We start from the raw sequence: 18,360 nt of genomic DNA, 5'->3' as shown, positions 1-18,360 counted from the left end.
TATTTAAATAAGAACTGCACTCTAGAGACTTGTTTCCCACATCTTATATATACTACAATAACGATAAACAGCCAATAGATAGATATATTGTGTCTTCTTCAAAAGTAGACCTGTTCAAATTGAGAAATCGATGAAGAAATTCTGTGGTGGAGAAAGGGATGAAATAACTTTGAAATCAATGGAGCTGAAACCATTTACAACAGCAGAGAACAGGGTCACTAATTTCAATTTTGAGATTATTGAGAAAAAGGCACTTTGAAAAGCATGTATAGCCAGCCTCTGTTTAAACCATTTCCAATTTTGTTCTACAAGCCTAATAGTAAAAGCCAAGACATAGCTAACTCCTGAATGGTTAAATAATTCTTTATGACTCGATTGGACAGAATTTAAGCATAATCTCTTCCTAATCATGAATCACTGTTATTCTCTGAAGTACAGATGTTCCAGGCAGATTCTCATTTCACTTCACACCAAATACTTCATGTAGCAGTCTACCTATGAACATATTTTTTGCTTACTCAAGCACTTAAAGTGGAAGCTAGCCCTTAGACTCAGTGAAAGCTGAGCTGACAAACAAGATTTGAACAGAAGTGACTCTTCTTGCCACCTGGAATAAACTGTTTTCTCCAATGTATGAATGGAAACCTGAAAGCTCTCTTACAAATATTCTAAAATGCTTAAATGCTAAACAAGAAATAATGTAAGTAGTGCAGTCTCCATTTTTTTCTTATTTCTTAGGGAGAAATGAGAGAGCTTTAGATTTAATTTTGAAATGTAAAATGTGGAGAAAAACAATAAACAATTAGGGACAATTACTGTACAAAGCTGCAGGTATAGCATAAAGATTCCATATGTTGAAAATTGTGAAAATAATATTTTAGCCTGATCAGCTGAGCAAAAGCTGCTATGGTAGTAATTCATAATAGTTGTTCTGGATAACCCAAACTAAATGATATGACTAAAGATTAAATGTATGTAGTAGGAAGGACTGTAGAAAGTGAACATTCAGTGCACTGTCAATAAAACCATTCTGTTTTTAAGCCACAGTCATGACAGGCCACGACAATATTCCTTTGCACATAATCTCCAATAATTTCAGTGAATATAATATTAAAAAATAATCTGATCGTCCAGCTATTCCAGAGATCATTATTTTGTCTATAGACTTGAACTTCCATGACTAAAAAATAACACACTACTGGAATAAAGAAAAATTCTTCACAAAACCAAACTCAAAATAGCAAGCAAGTCTTTCCAAGACTCTTTACTGCAAAGAATCCTGTTCTTGTCCCATATATTTTACAAGATACTAGAAAAACCTTTGGGGCTATTAATCTTTAAAGGCTTCTTCTCATCTGACTGCCAACTTACTGTCTGATTCCTAACATGCCTCATGCATTTAAAATGGATAAAAAAAACAGATACAAACTATTAATGGAAATCTTCTCATTTTGATTACATGGCCTATCCTTACTTAGTAGTTCCTAGGCTTGCCAGTTTCAAGCAGCTATTCTTCCTCATTCACGAGGCTGTCCATTACACCTCATTTTCTACATTGCCATATTTTCTAACAGACTGAACAGAAGTTCAGTGCAACTGGCCAAGCAGACTTCAAAACCCTCTGTAGGCCTGCAGTGAGCATATGAAGAATTTTCTTCTGCTTTCCATTGAGTGGCACAGGAAAAGGACAAAAGGCTAAAGTCATAAGCTATGAGGAAAATTTAAATTAGATATTAGGGGGGGAAAAAATCACAACAAGAGTGGTACAACACTGCCAAAGGTTGTCCAAGGAGGCTTCATCTCTGCTGCGATCAACAAAATCTGTTTGGATTGCTGTTTGTCTCCGTCTGGCTTACAGCTCTAACTATGTAAGAAATGTAGTCTTGTTTATCATGGTCACTGTCATATGAATGTCTGGTCAGTATAGCTTAGTGTCATCCATCTATGCACATACAATTGCTATACAGTTTATTGTTTTCACAGTGGAACTCCGGAACGTAATACAGGCCTACAGAGTTAGGAGGGAAAATAAGCCTGTGAAAGAACCAGACCTACTGATCCAGTTTATATGTATCAGGTATAAGAAAATCTGGCATAAAGACATCTTTCAGCTCACAGCCTCCCAGGTTTTTCAGACAGCAGCTGTGAAGCAACATAGCACATAAACCCCTCCAGCATGGGGAGGAAAGCAGAAGGGAGACGTGGGCAGTGTTACAGCTGACAAATTACTCTGAAACTTGGTCCACAATCCTGTTGTTGTTCCTCATTGGCACCACTGGAGTCACCTACCTTTCCCTGTCTATAAGGCAGTTTCTGGGCTCACAGCTTCATGGGATGTGTGAATATACTAATTGTGCTAAAATTGCCATGTGACTTTCTCCTCTGGATTGAGCAGCCCCATCTGCCAAGTTTTGTTCTTGGCCACTTTTTTCTGCCTTTTGCATTGTGAAGGCACACAATGAATTTCTCAGAATTGAGGAACAGCCCCAGCATAGTGTTTTGCCCAGCTGGGTCATTTCACCAGTCTGGTTCACTCCATAAAAGCGCACGTGGTAGCAGGAAGGTGAAGAAAAGATGGCACGAACTTTTCTGCCAGCACATTTAAACACACTTCACAAACTGCTCCATAATTTTTCTTATGCTTTTGACTTCTCCAGCCCTACAAAACAGTCCTAGAGAATCCTCCCAGAAAATTAGAATGTCACCACACCAACTTGCTGACTTCCCACTTCAAAAATGCTCCCCCCCCCCCCAAGAGAAATACATGTTTCTTAGTTATGAAAGTCAGCTGTCAAATCTGTACATTCATACTTCCCCTTACCACACACAAACTACACAGATTACTGATCAAGTCATCAGGTAAGCACACAAGCATGTAAATAAAAAGATTACAAAGAGACAAGCTACTACATTAATTCACCCTCCCCCTGCAACCATTACAATAGCAGACTATAGCCACCGCAAGCTTAGTGTAAGGCAAATTGTTAGGAAACACAGAATCAGTTACAAGAAACTAGCAGTGAAAGCTAGGAGGTAAAAGTTTTATGAGATCCAGCAGTATATATGGTGTTGGAGAACCTTATAAAAGAAATCACACAACAAACGGACTGCTCTGATATGGTGAAGTTTCTGACCATCCATGTTGCAGGCTCGGGACCAGGAGATCATATTCAAGCTTCCTATTATTTCTGTAGTTGCTGCAGGCCATCCAATGCTTAGCTGTAGCCAACATCTGCCTAACAGCACAATTGTAGAGAAGCCACAAATGAGTTTCATATTTGAACAAACATTGGCAGTAGCTGCCCCAGAACACCTGGCAGTTAGAGGTTGGCTGACACATCTGAACTTTCTGGTTGGCCCAATAGTTGAGTTCAATAGAAACTGTGGATAGCAGTCCAAGTCTAGTACAAGTAGTACAGTGCAGATATATATTATAAAATTTCCCTTCCTTCTCTCATTCCCTCCACCCATCCCTGATTTTGCTTTCTCTGATCTCTAGTCAGGACAGAACTTTGTTTTTCTGAGTGTAGGTGGAGTCAATTGACTTTTGAGGAGGAGAGGAGGGGATTCTTATAAAATCTGACGGCTTACACATCCTGAATGAGACATTGGTTTGTTGAGATAGGCTGTGCATACAAGCAACAAAGAGTAAGATGACCAGGTGGTTTGCAGCGCAAGTCAAGAACTTACATACAACTGAAAGGTGAAGGAAGATCTTCATATCCCATACAAGCCTGGGTTACCTGAATCAGGTAATTTCTTTATGCTATACTTTATTTTTGTTGCTTCAACCTTGCTGCTCAGAGCATTCAGCTCCTTTTTTTCATCCTCATATGCTTTGTCAGTAAATTGTGTTATCGATCATGTTTGTTAGACTGGCTCTTTCTAAAATTATGTTAATGAGTTTAAAAAGGACAATTTTATTAAGAAGTCCTCTTGAATTTGTGCCTGAAGAGCAGTAACTAGGATGGCTCTATTGTATTTGGAGCTGTGGCAGCATAAGAGCATCAGCAGAGCCAGTCTGAGTATTATATGAAGACCAGAAGGTATCTGAATGTGACAAGCATAGTAAGTACGTGTTCCCTGGCTGTGTGCAAAGGCACATGTGCGAAAGAAGTTTCAGCTTAAATTGAAATTTATTTGTGTGTTTCTTTCCTTCTTTCTTCTAATACAACAATTAAAACAAGATTATATTAGTTAATCTGTTGTCAATTTATTAAAGATCTACTTTGTGCTTAGTTTTATGTAGTCGATTTTGCTGAATAGTTTCTATTTCAAGATAGTCTAGTTTGTGGTCCTGTCCCAATATCAGCCTTTGGTAAAAGTAGTTTAGCCTTTGTGTACATCAAGTGTGGTTTTCTTCTTTTTCTTTTTCTCTGGTAAGTCCGAATCTAAAGTACCATGCTTGTATTGGAAACCCAAATCAAACCCACACAAACAGGTCATGTTTCTTCATCTAAGCATGGAAAAACTTAATACTTGCCTTTTTTGTCTTCTGGGGGAACCTGTTTCTGCAAAGTGCTAAGTGTCACCAGCTCATGGTGGAGTCCACCCAGTCTCTAAGAGAGAGTGAATACAGTTATTTGGGGAGTTTTACGTACAACTTGCATGAAAACAAGAAGATGAGGATTCACGGCAACAACAATCTTTTACTGATTCCACCACCAAGTTGTTCTGGAATGTGCAGCAAATGCATTAAACTCATTTGCTCTTCTGTAAAAAGCAAATTAGAACATGGAACACAAGATAACCAAGTATTGCAAGTATCAGACTTCACAAGTTTACATAGCACCCTAAAATGGAAGCTGTCAGACAAGCTTTATATAATTTAGCTTTATTATTGTCTGATAAACATTCTGAATCATTGACATGAACAAAAGCAGAAATAGCTTGGAGAACTTGCAGAGCATGAATAAAGGAACACCCTAGTGCCATAGAAAGTGCCTTTGTAGCTATCTAGCCGCAAGATAAAGGTTGCACTTTTGCCTGCATGTTCCTCACCATAAGGGGAATGATACTACTGGCAGAGCTGCCTGTTCTTCTGATGCACACACCAAGCACATACGACAGCATTGTGGCTTTCCTGATTGAAGCCCTCTCTCACAAAGCATCCATTCCAGCTGCCATGGGAAAGCTTGGAGGTAGGAGGCAGTGGGATGCTAGGCAGAATGCTAATGCTTCCAGGCATGGCTTTACTCTCTTTGAGGGATCTTGTGTGTGGCCAAGCACAAAGGAAAGGGCAGTTTCCCTACAGGTTTTTCTTCCTTTCTTTTAAAAGGTTAGTTTCAGGGGCAAAAAGAGGAGGTGAAGACATTAAAACCTTACCATTTACTATTACTCAATAGCTAAGAGCAGAAAAGAGATCCTGGGTGTTCTTTTAAGCTTTTTTTTTTTTTTTTCCCCCCTCAATTACATGCTTGTAAACTTTCACTTGCAAGTGAAGGAGAGAAGCAGAGCATGGTGTCAGAAACAAGAAGTCCACCCATTGCAACATGTATGCTTTTCCCTACCCTGTTCAGGCATTCCAGCAATTCCCTACAGTATGTAGCTGCACTGCTTTCAAATGAGTGGGGCTCGTGGGAGATAACTACCTCATTAATTAATCACACAACTGAAATAGTAATTTCATTATGGAGTTACATGTAACACTGTGATCATTTAAAGTGACTGGAGGCTAAATTCTGAGCTGTGACATAAAAGATGTATTTGTGGACAGGAAAAAATCTTGTGAGCAGTAGGACCTGATTTATACTACTCCTAGGGCAGAGTTTGCCTAATGAAGGTGAAGGGTGCTGGGTGGTGTCAGGAAGAAGTAGCTTTTATCATGCCTGTTTTAGTCTGGGTGCTGCCTGGTAAGTAGCAGGATTTCTTCTATCTGTCTTGCGGCAGAAATCTTAATCCCTTGCCTGGGCATGTCCATGCAGAGTGCGGTGTATCAGAATCACTCTGCCTAGGCAGGCTTGTTTGGCCTGAGTGTTGCATCCTTTTTTTAAGGTTCTTTGGTGGCTCAAAACAAATTATGACCATGCCAGTTGAGCTCAGCAATATAAGAAGACATGGCTTCAGCTTGGTCTAGTTTCTGTGTTTCCTTGTAGTATCTGAGCAGTAACACAAGTATTTATGTTTTCAAGCTCACAAAATTCATGGCCTTTGAAAGTATTAGCTGCATTTGACAACTGAGAAAAGAGAGGCACAGCAAAATCAAACAACTTGCTCAAGGTCACCCAGAAACTGTGGGAATAAAAAACAGATTTCTTCATATAGACGTCAACCACGAGGCATTCCTCCTTCTCTTGTGGCTGAGTTTTAAGATTTTCAGGATGTTGTCTGAGACCTTGTGCAACTGATTAAGCTGTCTGTCTGGCTGTCATGCAGATGTGTCCAGTGCCATGTGTTAGTCCAAAGTTTGAGCCAGACACATGGCAGCAGAATGATTTTGCTTCCGATCCCTACAAGGCTCCAACGGCTTCTTTCCCCCCACCCTGCTGCAGTGTTTTAGGTCCTCCTGAGATCATGTACCTCAGTGGGGCAAATCATGGGACTAGTGACTGCTGCTTTGTACTGGATGCCTTGTAGTGGTATGGATTCCTGTAACTCTCATCTTTCCCAGCTGCACACAGGGAAGATAAATGTAAGTATAGTACATCTTTAGCTCACATTCTCCCTCTTAGAACAAGACTGCTTCCACTGCATTTTGTACAGCATACCCACTCAGAATTTTATGTCCATGAATAAACAAGAAAAAAGTAAAGAGGAACATTTCCGTCTCTCAGCCAGATCCTATGTCCTCCCTGCCCTGCATCATTACTCCAAGTTTGTGCATGTGTCCCATTCTGGCAAAGATGCTTTGCAGTGCTGGACCCATGAATGTTTATAAATGCTCAAATGTTGAGGACTTTAGAATTTTTACACAGTGTTCCTTGCAAGTTACTCACACTATAAAAATGGCTATATTGATTCAGGTCAAAAGGGGATTTTTGAGATTAAGAATAGACTAAGCATAAAGTGATACTTCCCATTTTCTGACTACTTGCACCTTGGAGACTTCCTGAGCCAGGGATCATTTTTAAGCATTCGATAATCTTCAGTAGTTTTGTACAGCACAGATTTATCTAATAATTCCATGTAAAGTTTTAGTATGCCTAGTATTGTGGGCAGGAAGCGCTGAAGTTTCACAGTGTACAGGTAGTGTTCAGACATCTAGTAGTATCTAATACTAGTTCCATAATGCACTCCTCAGAGACCTGAGTAGCACCCAGTTTCATGCTGAATACCATTTTTAAGATTACACATCTCCTGGTATGGGGAGAAGACCTATTGCCACTGGAATTACTAAGAAATTATTGTCATGGTTCTGAATTAGACTATTGCTTACAACAACAACAAGAGTTAGTATTAAGTCCATATGTTCCCACTCTTTAGTCAAAGTTGCCCCTTCACATGGGATTTGAGAGACAAAGCACAAACAGAAAAAACAAGTTTGCAGTATTCCTGGAACTTATGCAATGATTAAATACCCAGTATCAAAGTTAAGAGGATCCCATAGTCAATACCTTGAATTTGAATTCTTTTGGTTTTAAATGTCATTTTGGTATTTGCCAATTGGAAAGTGAAATCTTTCTTTGAGAGGCTGCCATTTCAGGAATGGAAAGTCCACTAGGTTCAGACTTCCAGATAAGTGAAGTAGCTTCCATTTATTTCCATTTACGTGGATATCCAGAAGATTGAAACGGACAGATTTCCTGACATTTTAAGGTTAGGAATCTTTTATTTTTTTCTACCTCTTATTCTGTCACACTAGTGATACTACTTACAGGAACAACTTAGCAAATACAATTATGCCTTATCCATACACACAATTATTACGAGATGCTGATGGGTACAAAGAACTGCCTTGTTGGCTTTGAAGTTCGTGAAGTTTATTACAATGCCCAGGGAATGTTAGAGAGTATGGTATCCTGTCAGGCATTTCTCATTGTTTACAATAATGTATTGTTTTGAAAAGTAGGTGGAATAAGGTTCTTGAAGTTACTAGAATAGGTATGATCCTGGGCTTGTCTTTGAAAATCTTAGTGTCTGTGTCATCTCTTCCCATTGTCTTCTTTTCACATCTTTTCTATTTTCACATCTGCATGCTTCTTTTTTCTGCCCTCCTTACCTGAATATTTTTTTCTTTCTTCATTTTTTTACTTTCTTTGTCTTACTTTGTACTCTGCCTTCTGTCTCCTGGGGCATCTATTTCCCACGTAATATTTTCAATCAAACCATTGAAATGCATATTGTATTATCACTTGGTAATTACTTGTGTACCTATTCCTAGAATCTTTTAATTAACTTCTGTAACACTGGGCCTTCTACTAATTTGCAGATCTGTTAAAAATCCTCACCATCATCACTACCACCCCAGCAAAAAGACCTGAGAGAAGATTTGAGAATTAGAAAAGATGCAGGTGAAAGACTGCAATCCACCAGATGGTGGCTATGGATGGGTTGTGGTAGTGTCAGCCTTCATGGTGATGGGCCTCACTGCTGCCGTCCTCAAGACTTTTGGTCTGTTCTTTGTTGAAATCCAGCAGCACTTTGATGAACTTGCAAGCACCACTTCCTGGATCACATCAGTAACTATTGTCATCTTTCATTTAGGAGGTAGGTAGAAGTGCTAGTCTAGCACTTTATTTTAATGTCTTAACTACTCAAGAAATTTTTATGAGCTTCCTTAAAAAAACTCACAAAATGAAAACAAGTAAGGAAAATACTTCCTTCTTCGGTCTACAGAAAATTGGCATTTGCTTCCTCTCATAAAAATGTATCCATGCTTCAGACATGGAGTGACTTAATGAGAACTCTGTATATACACAGGAATCTGATTGCTTTAAAGAACTTCATGTACCTAGATTCATATTTCAATTTTCCTACAGGCTTTGAATCAAACTCCTTGGAGATAATCCTAAACTCCAGAGCTTGTTGGATCAAGCTCTTAAACCAGTTTGTGCAAGTTCACTGATCTCACAGTGACTGTCACTTTCTCAAAGTACTTTAAGGCATGAGGACTGTCACCCTAGCAGATAAGCAACTAGGTACCAAAATGGTGAACTCTCAGTCCTGCTTTCCCTGCACTTCTCCTTTTTTGTCTTCATCAAGATCCCCATTCCTTCCATGTATTGCCAGTTCTGGCTCTCCTTTTTTCCCCTTAGAATGATTCCAAGTCATTGATCTAACAGAATACTCACTGAGTTAAAAAAAAAATAAAATCAGTTCACTCATAGAAAGCATAAGTAAGACAAGACCATGCAAGCAGAGAGTAAGGAAAGAGTAAACTGTCCCAGTCAAAGGCAATAAGCTATGGGGTCAGGTCAAATACCACATCTCACCAAACAGCGGGAAAAATAACAAAAATACTGTGCTTTACTCTTAACTTAGTTGTTTACAGGGTCCTTTGTGCCCTTGTAAACTGGATGATCCTTCACCATTATGGTGAGGATTTCAAACATGTGGAGGCATGAACTGTACAGAATTTGTCATGTCTGCTCTACATATCTGATATAGATATATAGTTACAATAGGTAAGTATCCTTACGTAATAAATGCTATCATAATTTTGTTTGTGAAGATACTTCATTGCATAGAAACTTTGTAATTATATGCATCCTACTCAGTCCACACCTATCAGTATTATTGCTTGTAATTGCAACTGATCTTTCTGTGAAAAATGTATTCAGAAGAACAAAACAGTAATTCAAAGTCAAAGTGAAAAGATAAAGCAAGTATGGATTGTAAAGATTTTATCAGTTCCATAAACTGCTATCCTTGATGCTTGATTTGCAGTATTAGAACTTGTTTCATTTTGACAGAAATAATTAATTGAAAAATCAATGAAAATCCTGCTTTTCCATCTACTTCACAGACTACAGAAATGAACAAATGGGAATCTATCAATTTGGTTTTAAAATTAGACTTATCACAGAGCTGTTGTCATTCAGGCATATGAACTTAATGAGAAAAAGAAGCCAACATAGGAAGATAAAATAACTCAACGTCCTGGTTTAGTTTTTTGGGGTTTTTTGTTTGGTTGGTTGGGTTTGGTTGTTTTTTTTTTTAATATAGATTTACATTATATAGGAATGTATCAAGGATAGAGCATGTTAAATAGTAATATAAAGAATAAACCAGCAAAACTGTATTTGCCTAGTCAGGTGTGAAGCTGGCCTTCTTCAAAGAAGGCAGCTATAATTTTCAGCAGAAATTGTTTTTCATCCTTTGAAATCCTATAAAAATAATCCTCTTTCAGTGAATAGAGCTTGATGGCCAAATGTTCCAAAATCCTTCTGTGTAGCAGTTCGTAATGTCTCAGATCAGTAGGTAATTTTCCTTATCTTCTCCTGCCTTTGCTTCATTTATAGGGACCAGAAGACTTTCTGCTGAAGATCATCTGAGCTTCCAGTTCTTTGAGCATCTTTCCTGGCCTGGCTTAGTCTTTCTTAGTATGTTCCTCTGGGAAACCTTCAGTGTCATTTGGCTCAGTACGAAGGATTATCAGTGAATTATTAATTTTTCCCATTTGGATCCTTTCAACAGCAGCTCAGTGCCCTGTGTGGAAGGAGAGCACATGCTTCTACTTTTGGGGTTTGCACCTGCAACAAGATGTTCAATTTACCACAGCAAGGATTCTCCCCATCACACACATAGACCTTTTCTTGGTACTGGTGTACATCTCCCATCACCTTTCTCTTTGCACTGTGATTATCATCCCTTTCCATTGTTTGTGAGTTTTCTGGGTATTGCCCTTTATCATTTCAGACTCTAGACCCTATCTATCTTCTCCATTTACAGTTCTGTGGCTAGCTTCTTTCTTCCTCCTGCTACCCTATGTTCAATTTCTGCCTATTTATTCTCCTTGTTGTCTATTAAAAATTGCTTTTTTGGTAGTATTTCTGCTCCAGCTGCAGATCTTTCTCATGTCTTTAAGCACTTCCATGGATCTCTCTTGTTATCCTGAGTCTACTTTTCTCTTCTTTTGTTCATCTTATATGTAAGATTTTCCAACTGTATATGTTTTATCGTGCCTTATCGCTTCCACTACATCTTACAGACCATGACTGAGTTCCAGTCTAGTTTTTACATGCTTGTCAAATAATTGTATTTTTGCTGTAAATGCTGATGAGACATTTGAGGTTTTTCTGCCAGCTACCTGCTGTCAGACAATGTACGTCCTGCAGATTTTGCAGCCATTATTATCTCTCCGCCAGCTTTATTTCACTTATCCTAGCTACCAAGTTCTCTTCATTCTTATCTTGCTTAACACAGCTGAACCTAGAACCTGCCCCTACAAAGTACTATGAAACCTCCCCTGCTGACTGCCCTCCTTCATTGTCTCCCCACTTATTTCAGTTTATGAGCATAGTCCTCTTTAACCGAATTTCATTTTATCCCAGAACTCCAGTTTCTAGAATATCAGTAAATCGTAGGGAGCTGACTCCCCGTTCGCACTACGAAGCCCCACCGAGAACTGCTGGCGTCAGGTGTTACTTGGGATCCCTCTAGTGGCCATGGTTTTTAGGAAAAAAAAATCCAATACCTGAGTTTGAAACTATCTCCAAGAAGAGAGTGCCTTTCCATGATAGGTATGACCTTGATCTTCACTCTGTGATGCTGATGGAACAAGCAGCCAGGCAGTGTAATTGATCATTAATTAAGCAAAAATATCCCTAACATTTCAGGTGCTTCCAGACAGTGACTAGAGAGCAGGGCTTTGGTTTTAGGAATTGCTGCACCAAGTCAGATCTGTACCTGGTGCAACTTTCTCGTGTGTTGAAAAGTTCCTGCAGTCTGCTGAGAGAAACTGTATGACTGAAAGAAAAATTTAAAAAATGAACTGCAAATTTTCTGGAAAAATACTATCTCAAAATAAACCTTGATTTTTGGTCCTTTATAAAACATTTGCAATTCCATGAACAGATGATTTTTCAAAGCTCTAGAAGATAAAGATTATTTTCCTTGAGAAAGTTTTCATGCCAGCCATACGACTAATACACTCTTAATAATTCAATTTTTATAGATTAGCCTAGAAATTCTATGGCTGGGGTTACACTTTCTGCTAAAACACTACATGAATTTCTCTCATGTTGCTGGTTGTATCCTTACATGAAAGTCAGTAGAACTGTTCTGCAAGGAAGGCACTGAAATGCTCTTTCCCTTTAAAAAAGTCTACATATTTTGAATATATTTAAAAATCTGTGCCCCAAGGACACTCACTTCCATATCAGCAAGGATCCAGCTTTAAACCAGTTTGGACCCTCGCTGTCCAGCAGAACTCAGGCTACTTGAGACAAGCATTATAAGGGTATTTCTCCTCAAAATGCTTTATTTGATTTTTTCAGTCCTGTCAATCAATTTAATGTTCCTAACGCATTTAACTTTCTCCTCTTGTGCTGCTGATCCAGCCCCTGTTGCCAGCTCACTATGTGTACGATACACCCATCGGGCAGTTGTGATCACTGGAGGACTCCTGGCTTTTTCAGGAATGGCACTGGGATTTCTTGGACTCAACATGGTCTGGATGTACGCAACAACTGGCTTCCTACAGGGTATGGCTTTGTGGCTTTATGGATTTCTTTCACCAGCAACTCGGAGCCCTTATTTGAGGGTGCTAATGGTAGGAGTTTTAAAATCTGATTTCTAGAACCTGCAACCCTCTTTAAAGGTAATTTCCCTTATATCCCATGCTGAAAGTAAGAATTTGTGCTAGAAACCTGCAACAACAAAGGTGGTGAATAATTAGATGCTAGTAATTTTCACCTGCAAATTATATGCAACCAGAAAATGCAACATGTTTTATTTTTTAGTCAGAGCCAAGAGCTTTTTGAAGTTTTAAAGAACCTAAAGGATGCTGAAGTACATGGACATATAGATCCCAAATTTTCTACTTTCTATCAAATAATGTGTTTTGAACACAGGCCCAGGCTTTCAGTTGATTCCAATCCTTTCCTTGACTCTAGGTGAAAACAGGCCAGAAATTTGTCTCCAACAGCTAGCAGATTTTCCTGGAACAGGAAGCAAAGCTGGCAGGGAATAAAATAAACCATTCCCAGTTCCATGCTGGATGCCTGAGAAAATGTCTGGAATTTGAGCCCTTTGGCAGTCCTGGGCTGCCACATAGTTTCTAGGGAGCCATTAAAATCACTGTAAGTCAGAGTAGGTTTGAAGCCTGCTCAAAGCAGTTGGGCAAGAAAATGAAGAGCAAATAGAGGTAATACACCAGCTTCCTTCACGTCCTCCTGATGTAGGAAAAATAAGGGTTAAGACTGTGCAAAGTGTACGCCACCTCAAGTATCCTTGACAGTATGTTCTGAAATTATAGTAATCAGGATAGGATCTCTCAATGGACCAAGGATTTAGAACAATAGGACCCTTCAAAGTATTCTTTCCCTATTATAAGTTTATATAAAATATATCTAGCCTTGGAATAGTAGCAAGAAATAGTGTATCCTCAGCTAACCTGTATTGATTATAATAATAAAATGTACAGCCCTTTGAGAATAATGAGCATGCTAATTAGGAGATGTTCCCAAATGTTTGGAACATAAAGTAAAACGCTTATGTATGACAAGAGTGGTTGAAAAGTGGATAAGGAAGTTTAAGAACACCAATCATCAGCTGCATTTTGTTATTTTAAAAAAAGAACTCTTGGTGCCTTCAGTGCGCCTGCTGGTGTTAGATGCCCAGCACTGTACTCTGCAGACTAGAAATAAAAACAAGTGTCTCAACTCTGTGTGTTGATTGGTTCTTTGCACACCGGGTGAAGAACCCAGATTTTGGAACAACACCCCCTCACTTTCTACCCTGAACACAACTCAGCTTAACCTGGTGATCTGATCTAGCACCAACCTTAATTAGGACAGCATGGACACTCTGAGATCTGTCTAGTTTCAACCACATGGCCATTTGATTTCTGACCCAGTGGCAAACTTGTCAAACTAACTTTTTTTTTTTTTTTTTGTGAGAATATAATATAGTATAGTATACTTCATACTCCTGCTTTTTTGCTTGAACATACAACTTACTCTTACAGAACATACACCACAAATATACTCTTACACATATTACAGCTGAGCTCAGGCTTCTGCTAGGAACAAAAATGTATTTCCTTTACCAGGTTTTAACTTTGCAAATGTAGGATCACTGATTATTTTAATTTCCACCTTCACAAAATACCTCAATAGTGTCTAACTGGTGCTATTTGTATTGGTGTTTTTCAGGGCTTGGGATTTCTTTTTCATGGACACCAGCCATTAGCATTGTTAGCCATTATTTCTCCAAGAAAAGAGCTTTGGCCAATGCTATTGCTAGTGCTGGAGAATGTGCCTTTGCATTCACGTTTGGACCATTTTTCCAGTGGTTGATTAGTCAATATGGATGGAAAGGTGCCCTCTTGATCATAGGTGGCATCCAACTCAACATTTGTGTCTGTGGAGTACTGATGCGACCTCTGGCAAGCAGCTGCCTCCTTGAGGCTAGACATTCTGAAACTGAGACACCACCTGGCAATGGTGCATCCAGGACAGACAAAGAAGAGAAGTCTGCTATCACTCACAAAACCTTCAACTGGATGCTTGTGAGGCGACCGGAGTTTGTACTTTATGCCATTTTTGGCATATTAGCTGCTATGAGTTTTTTTGTTCCTCCATTATTTTTAGTTCCACTTAGCTACAGCCTAGGAATAGATGAATCGTGGACTGCATCCCTCCTATCTATTTTGGCTATGGTGGACTTTGCAGGCAGACTGCTATGTGGCTGGTATGCCAATCTCCATGTTACCAAAACTGTTCATTTGCTGACAATGACAATTACACTGATCAGCACTTCCCTGATGCTCTTGCCACTGGCTAACAATTACCTGTCCTTGGCAATATTCACTGGCTTCTATGGATTCTTCTTTGGTACAACAGTCGCCGTTCACATTACAGTGCTAGCAGATGTTGTAGGCATGCCAGATTTTGACAGTGCTCTAGGGCTTTTCATGCTTATTCGAAGCACTGGAGGTTTTGTGGGGCCTCCTCTTGCTGGTAAGTTAAGATGATACTCTGCCAAATACAGTTTACAAGAAGAAAGGGGAATGGTAACTCAAACTGAAAAAAATCTGGATCTGGACCCACATTTCCCTCTTTTTTAGCTCAGGGCTATCTGGACCAAGAAATATCTGACAACAAAGAGTCAGTTTAATTCCTCCTCAAGATATCTTATTCCCTCTTTTCTCTGTGGTTTTAAAGATACCTGTTCAACATGAAAGCAGGGAAGAATGGCAGAGTTCACATATGGTGTTCCTGCTTCCTGAATCCCACAGAATCCCATTTGATGGACTCCCACTGTCTTTCTATGAAAGCATACCTTTGGAACAAGCAGCAGACCCATACTTTCAGAGAAGAAACTGAAATTTGAGACTAGTGATGTTGCATAAATGCTGGTATTGTTGGGAGGGTTTCTACAGAAGGTCAAATTGAACAGCTTGAAGCATCTGGCTATGTGAACCTCAAGGAAATATTCACAGAGATGCCTGCTGTTTTCAGACAGCATTTGAGCTAACCAATATAATAAACGGGGGGGGCAGCACATAAAAACAGTGGGAAGAGAGAGCAGACAATAAGACAGCACATGGATTTATGGGCTGGCAATGAGACAAAGTCATCCTGGAAAAATGCAAGACAAACATGCTGCAAGCTGTAGGGACTTTACAAAGTGATATGGCAGAAAAATGACCAATGTGACTTGTAAAATGCAGATCTGAGTACTCATCCAAAGACCACTGCTCACGCACTACAGTGACTTTTGTGGTAATGACATCATTAATAGGTTGCAAATGGGTCAGATTGAATACTGGAACATTTTAATTCACTTTTGATAGTACAAGAACCAGCAAGATTTATAGAGAACTTGAGACAGAACAGTATCAAAAGCATGCTGGGAAGATCTGAATAAAATACAAAGATCTTTATCTAGTGGCTGGTCACTAGTACTGATTACCTGAGGATCAGTGTGACCCCTTTGTGGGGCCGCGTAGTAAGCTTACTACACATAGTAAGCTAAAAAGAAGGTATGGAAGAGGAGGGAACCCTAAGTGCTGCTTCAAGTTTCCTCTCCTACCTTAAGAGTAAAATCTGAAAGATTTGTATTCAGAGTTCCTTTGTCTAACAGGACTGATGTTAGATTGGAATGGGGGCTAGGGAGTGTGCTAATTGTGGACAAACTTTCCAATGGGAGACCAAGAAAGCAGCCTTCATCAGCCCACAAATGAACCTGCCATTGTACCCACTGAGCAGCAGATACTACCACATATACTGCTGCAGTACTACTACTACTGCTACTATACTACTGTTTTTTCAGTATGGTACACAATGGCATTAGGTATTTTGGTTGGCTTAAAGCTACCTAAAAAACAGGGTCTTTTTGTTAACATCTGTGAGTCTTTGTAAGATGATGAACAAGAGTGCCCGTAACACTGCAGGCAATCTTGCCAACTGTGTCTCCAGCAGAGGCCCCTCCTTTCCTACTTTAAACTCTCCTGCTGAACAGTTATGGTCCAAATCACAGCAACTGATGACAGCTACACCACAGAACCTGGGGCTACTGAGCTGCATGATTTGGGTTTTTTTCTGCCATTACCTTAATTGTCTGCCATGCTTTAGGTTGAAAAGTGCTTCAAACTGTATAGCACTTTTTTTTACTAGCAATTCACATATGCAAAGTAAATGAGACATGAATTGTGTTTCACATTTTAAAATGTTATAATGGGGTGATGTTCCATGCACTCATGATGTAGAAAGCTGCAAGACAGGTGTGTAGCCTGCCTACTCCCTTTGTGAGGGGATACGTTCACACTGCTGAGCTAATTCACATTAGCTTGTTTTCTCTCAATCACATTGCTGTCATTTGTTTCTCTCCAGGTCTGATTGTGGACATGGCTGGAGATTACAGAGCAGGCTTCTATATGGCGGGAGCCACTCTCGTCCTATCAGCTGGATTTTTAGTTACTTTAGATCAACTCCAACAGAGAAAAGAAAGAAGAAGTCAGACTAATACTAAACCAGAAAAGTCAACATTACCCTACCCTTCCCTCCATCTCCTGAAACTTCAAAACAGAAGGTATCGAGAACATGATGTAGTGGTGTGACTACATCGGACATCTTACAGCATTTCAGGACATATGGAAGTGTTTTATTTTCTCCAAACTCAATATTAGTAGGGTTTATAAAATGATGGAAGTTTTGGATAGGAATGTTTGAAACTGAGGAAGAAGGTTATTAGTTTACAAGCAAACTACACCAGTAACCATTATCACATTATTTTGATGTTGAAGTTGCATTTTGACTATATAAGTCTCCAATGCAGTCCCACAGGGCTGTGATAAGCAAACTGTGGAAACTATGGTCTAAATGAAATTACCATGAAGTGTGTATGCAGCAGATAGAAACCCCTCCCCCAAATACATACTGCAGCCATCACTATCAAATAGGAAGAGGCATCAGCTCACAGATGTTTAGCTTGGGGAAGTAGTGTTCAGTATTTTCAGTAAACAAGTTGGATGTGAAAGCAAGAGTACGTGAATAGAGTTTTGAGCTAAAGGGTTTGCAGGTACTCTAGAGAGCAGGGCTGGAGTCCGATAAATAAATAAATAAACCTGATAAATGGGGAAAGTTACATGAATAGTAGAATTCAGTAGAGAGAAATGCAGTCCTAAATATCAGAAGTGAAAAGCAAAATACACACACACGAAATGCAGAAGGATTGATGAATAACAGAGGAAGACCTAAGGCTACAGTGGACTTCAAACCATGTCAGAATCCCAAATGCAAGCCTATATTAAAACCAGTAAATGTCTTTCTGTGCTATGGTTAAGATAGAGGAGATAATGACACTTGCAAGTCTTTAACTGGAAGAAGCATGTAAGTTGCAAAGAAGTAAATGGAACAAGAATGAGAAAGGTTAAGAAAACAAAGCCTAAAGAAAAAGTGTAAGAAATAAAGTTTGTCTGGCTTAGAAGACAAAAGATTGTACAGAGCATGAGAACAGTCTTCAAATCCATAACAGGTTGAGATAAAGAAGACCCACTTAATTCCTTTCCTTTTTAAGGCGATTAGTAATTGATACAATTTGCAGCAAGGCAGAGTTATGTCATGGGGAAAAAACTTCATTGTAGCCTGTTAAGCATAGAAACAGACTGTAGGGAGAATATGAAAACAGAGATATCAGAGAACACATAGGACATGAGAGAGAATCTAAAAATATTCAGTTGTGCTTCAGAACAGTGGGATGGACTAGATGACTTCCTGAGGTCCTCTTTAGTCCAACATTTCAACTATCTTGAGG

The 18,360-nt window shown here is 39.2% G+C and overlaps 1 protein-coding gene across 1 annotated transcript; it reads left to right on the top strand.

Annotated features, from left to right (window-relative positions):
* Positions 1-8,444: 8,444 nt before the first annotated feature.
* LOC104643276 (monocarboxylate transporter 13-like) lies at positions 8,445-17,164 on the top strand. The gene is made up of 4 exons (XM_010312526.2): positions 8,445-8,646; positions 12,441-12,584; positions 14,256-15,062; positions 16,938-17,164. Exons 1-4 carry the CDS (start codon positions 8,445-8,447, stop codon positions 17,162-17,164), a joined length of 1,380 nt encoding a protein of 459 aa, XP_010310828.2.
* The last annotated feature ends 1,196 nt before the right edge of the window (positions 17,165-18,360 follow it).

This window comes from Balearica regulorum, chromosome Z (assembly GCF_011004875.1).
Source record: "Balearica regulorum gibbericeps isolate bBalReg1 chromosome Z, bBalReg1.pri, whole genome shotgun sequence".
NCBI classification, from domain to species: domain Eukaryota; kingdom Metazoa; phylum Chordata; class Aves; order Gruiformes; family Gruidae; genus Balearica; species Balearica regulorum.
The sequence above is the reverse complement of the archived record's forward strand: the minus strand, read 5'-3'. Positions and strand labels throughout refer to the sequence as shown.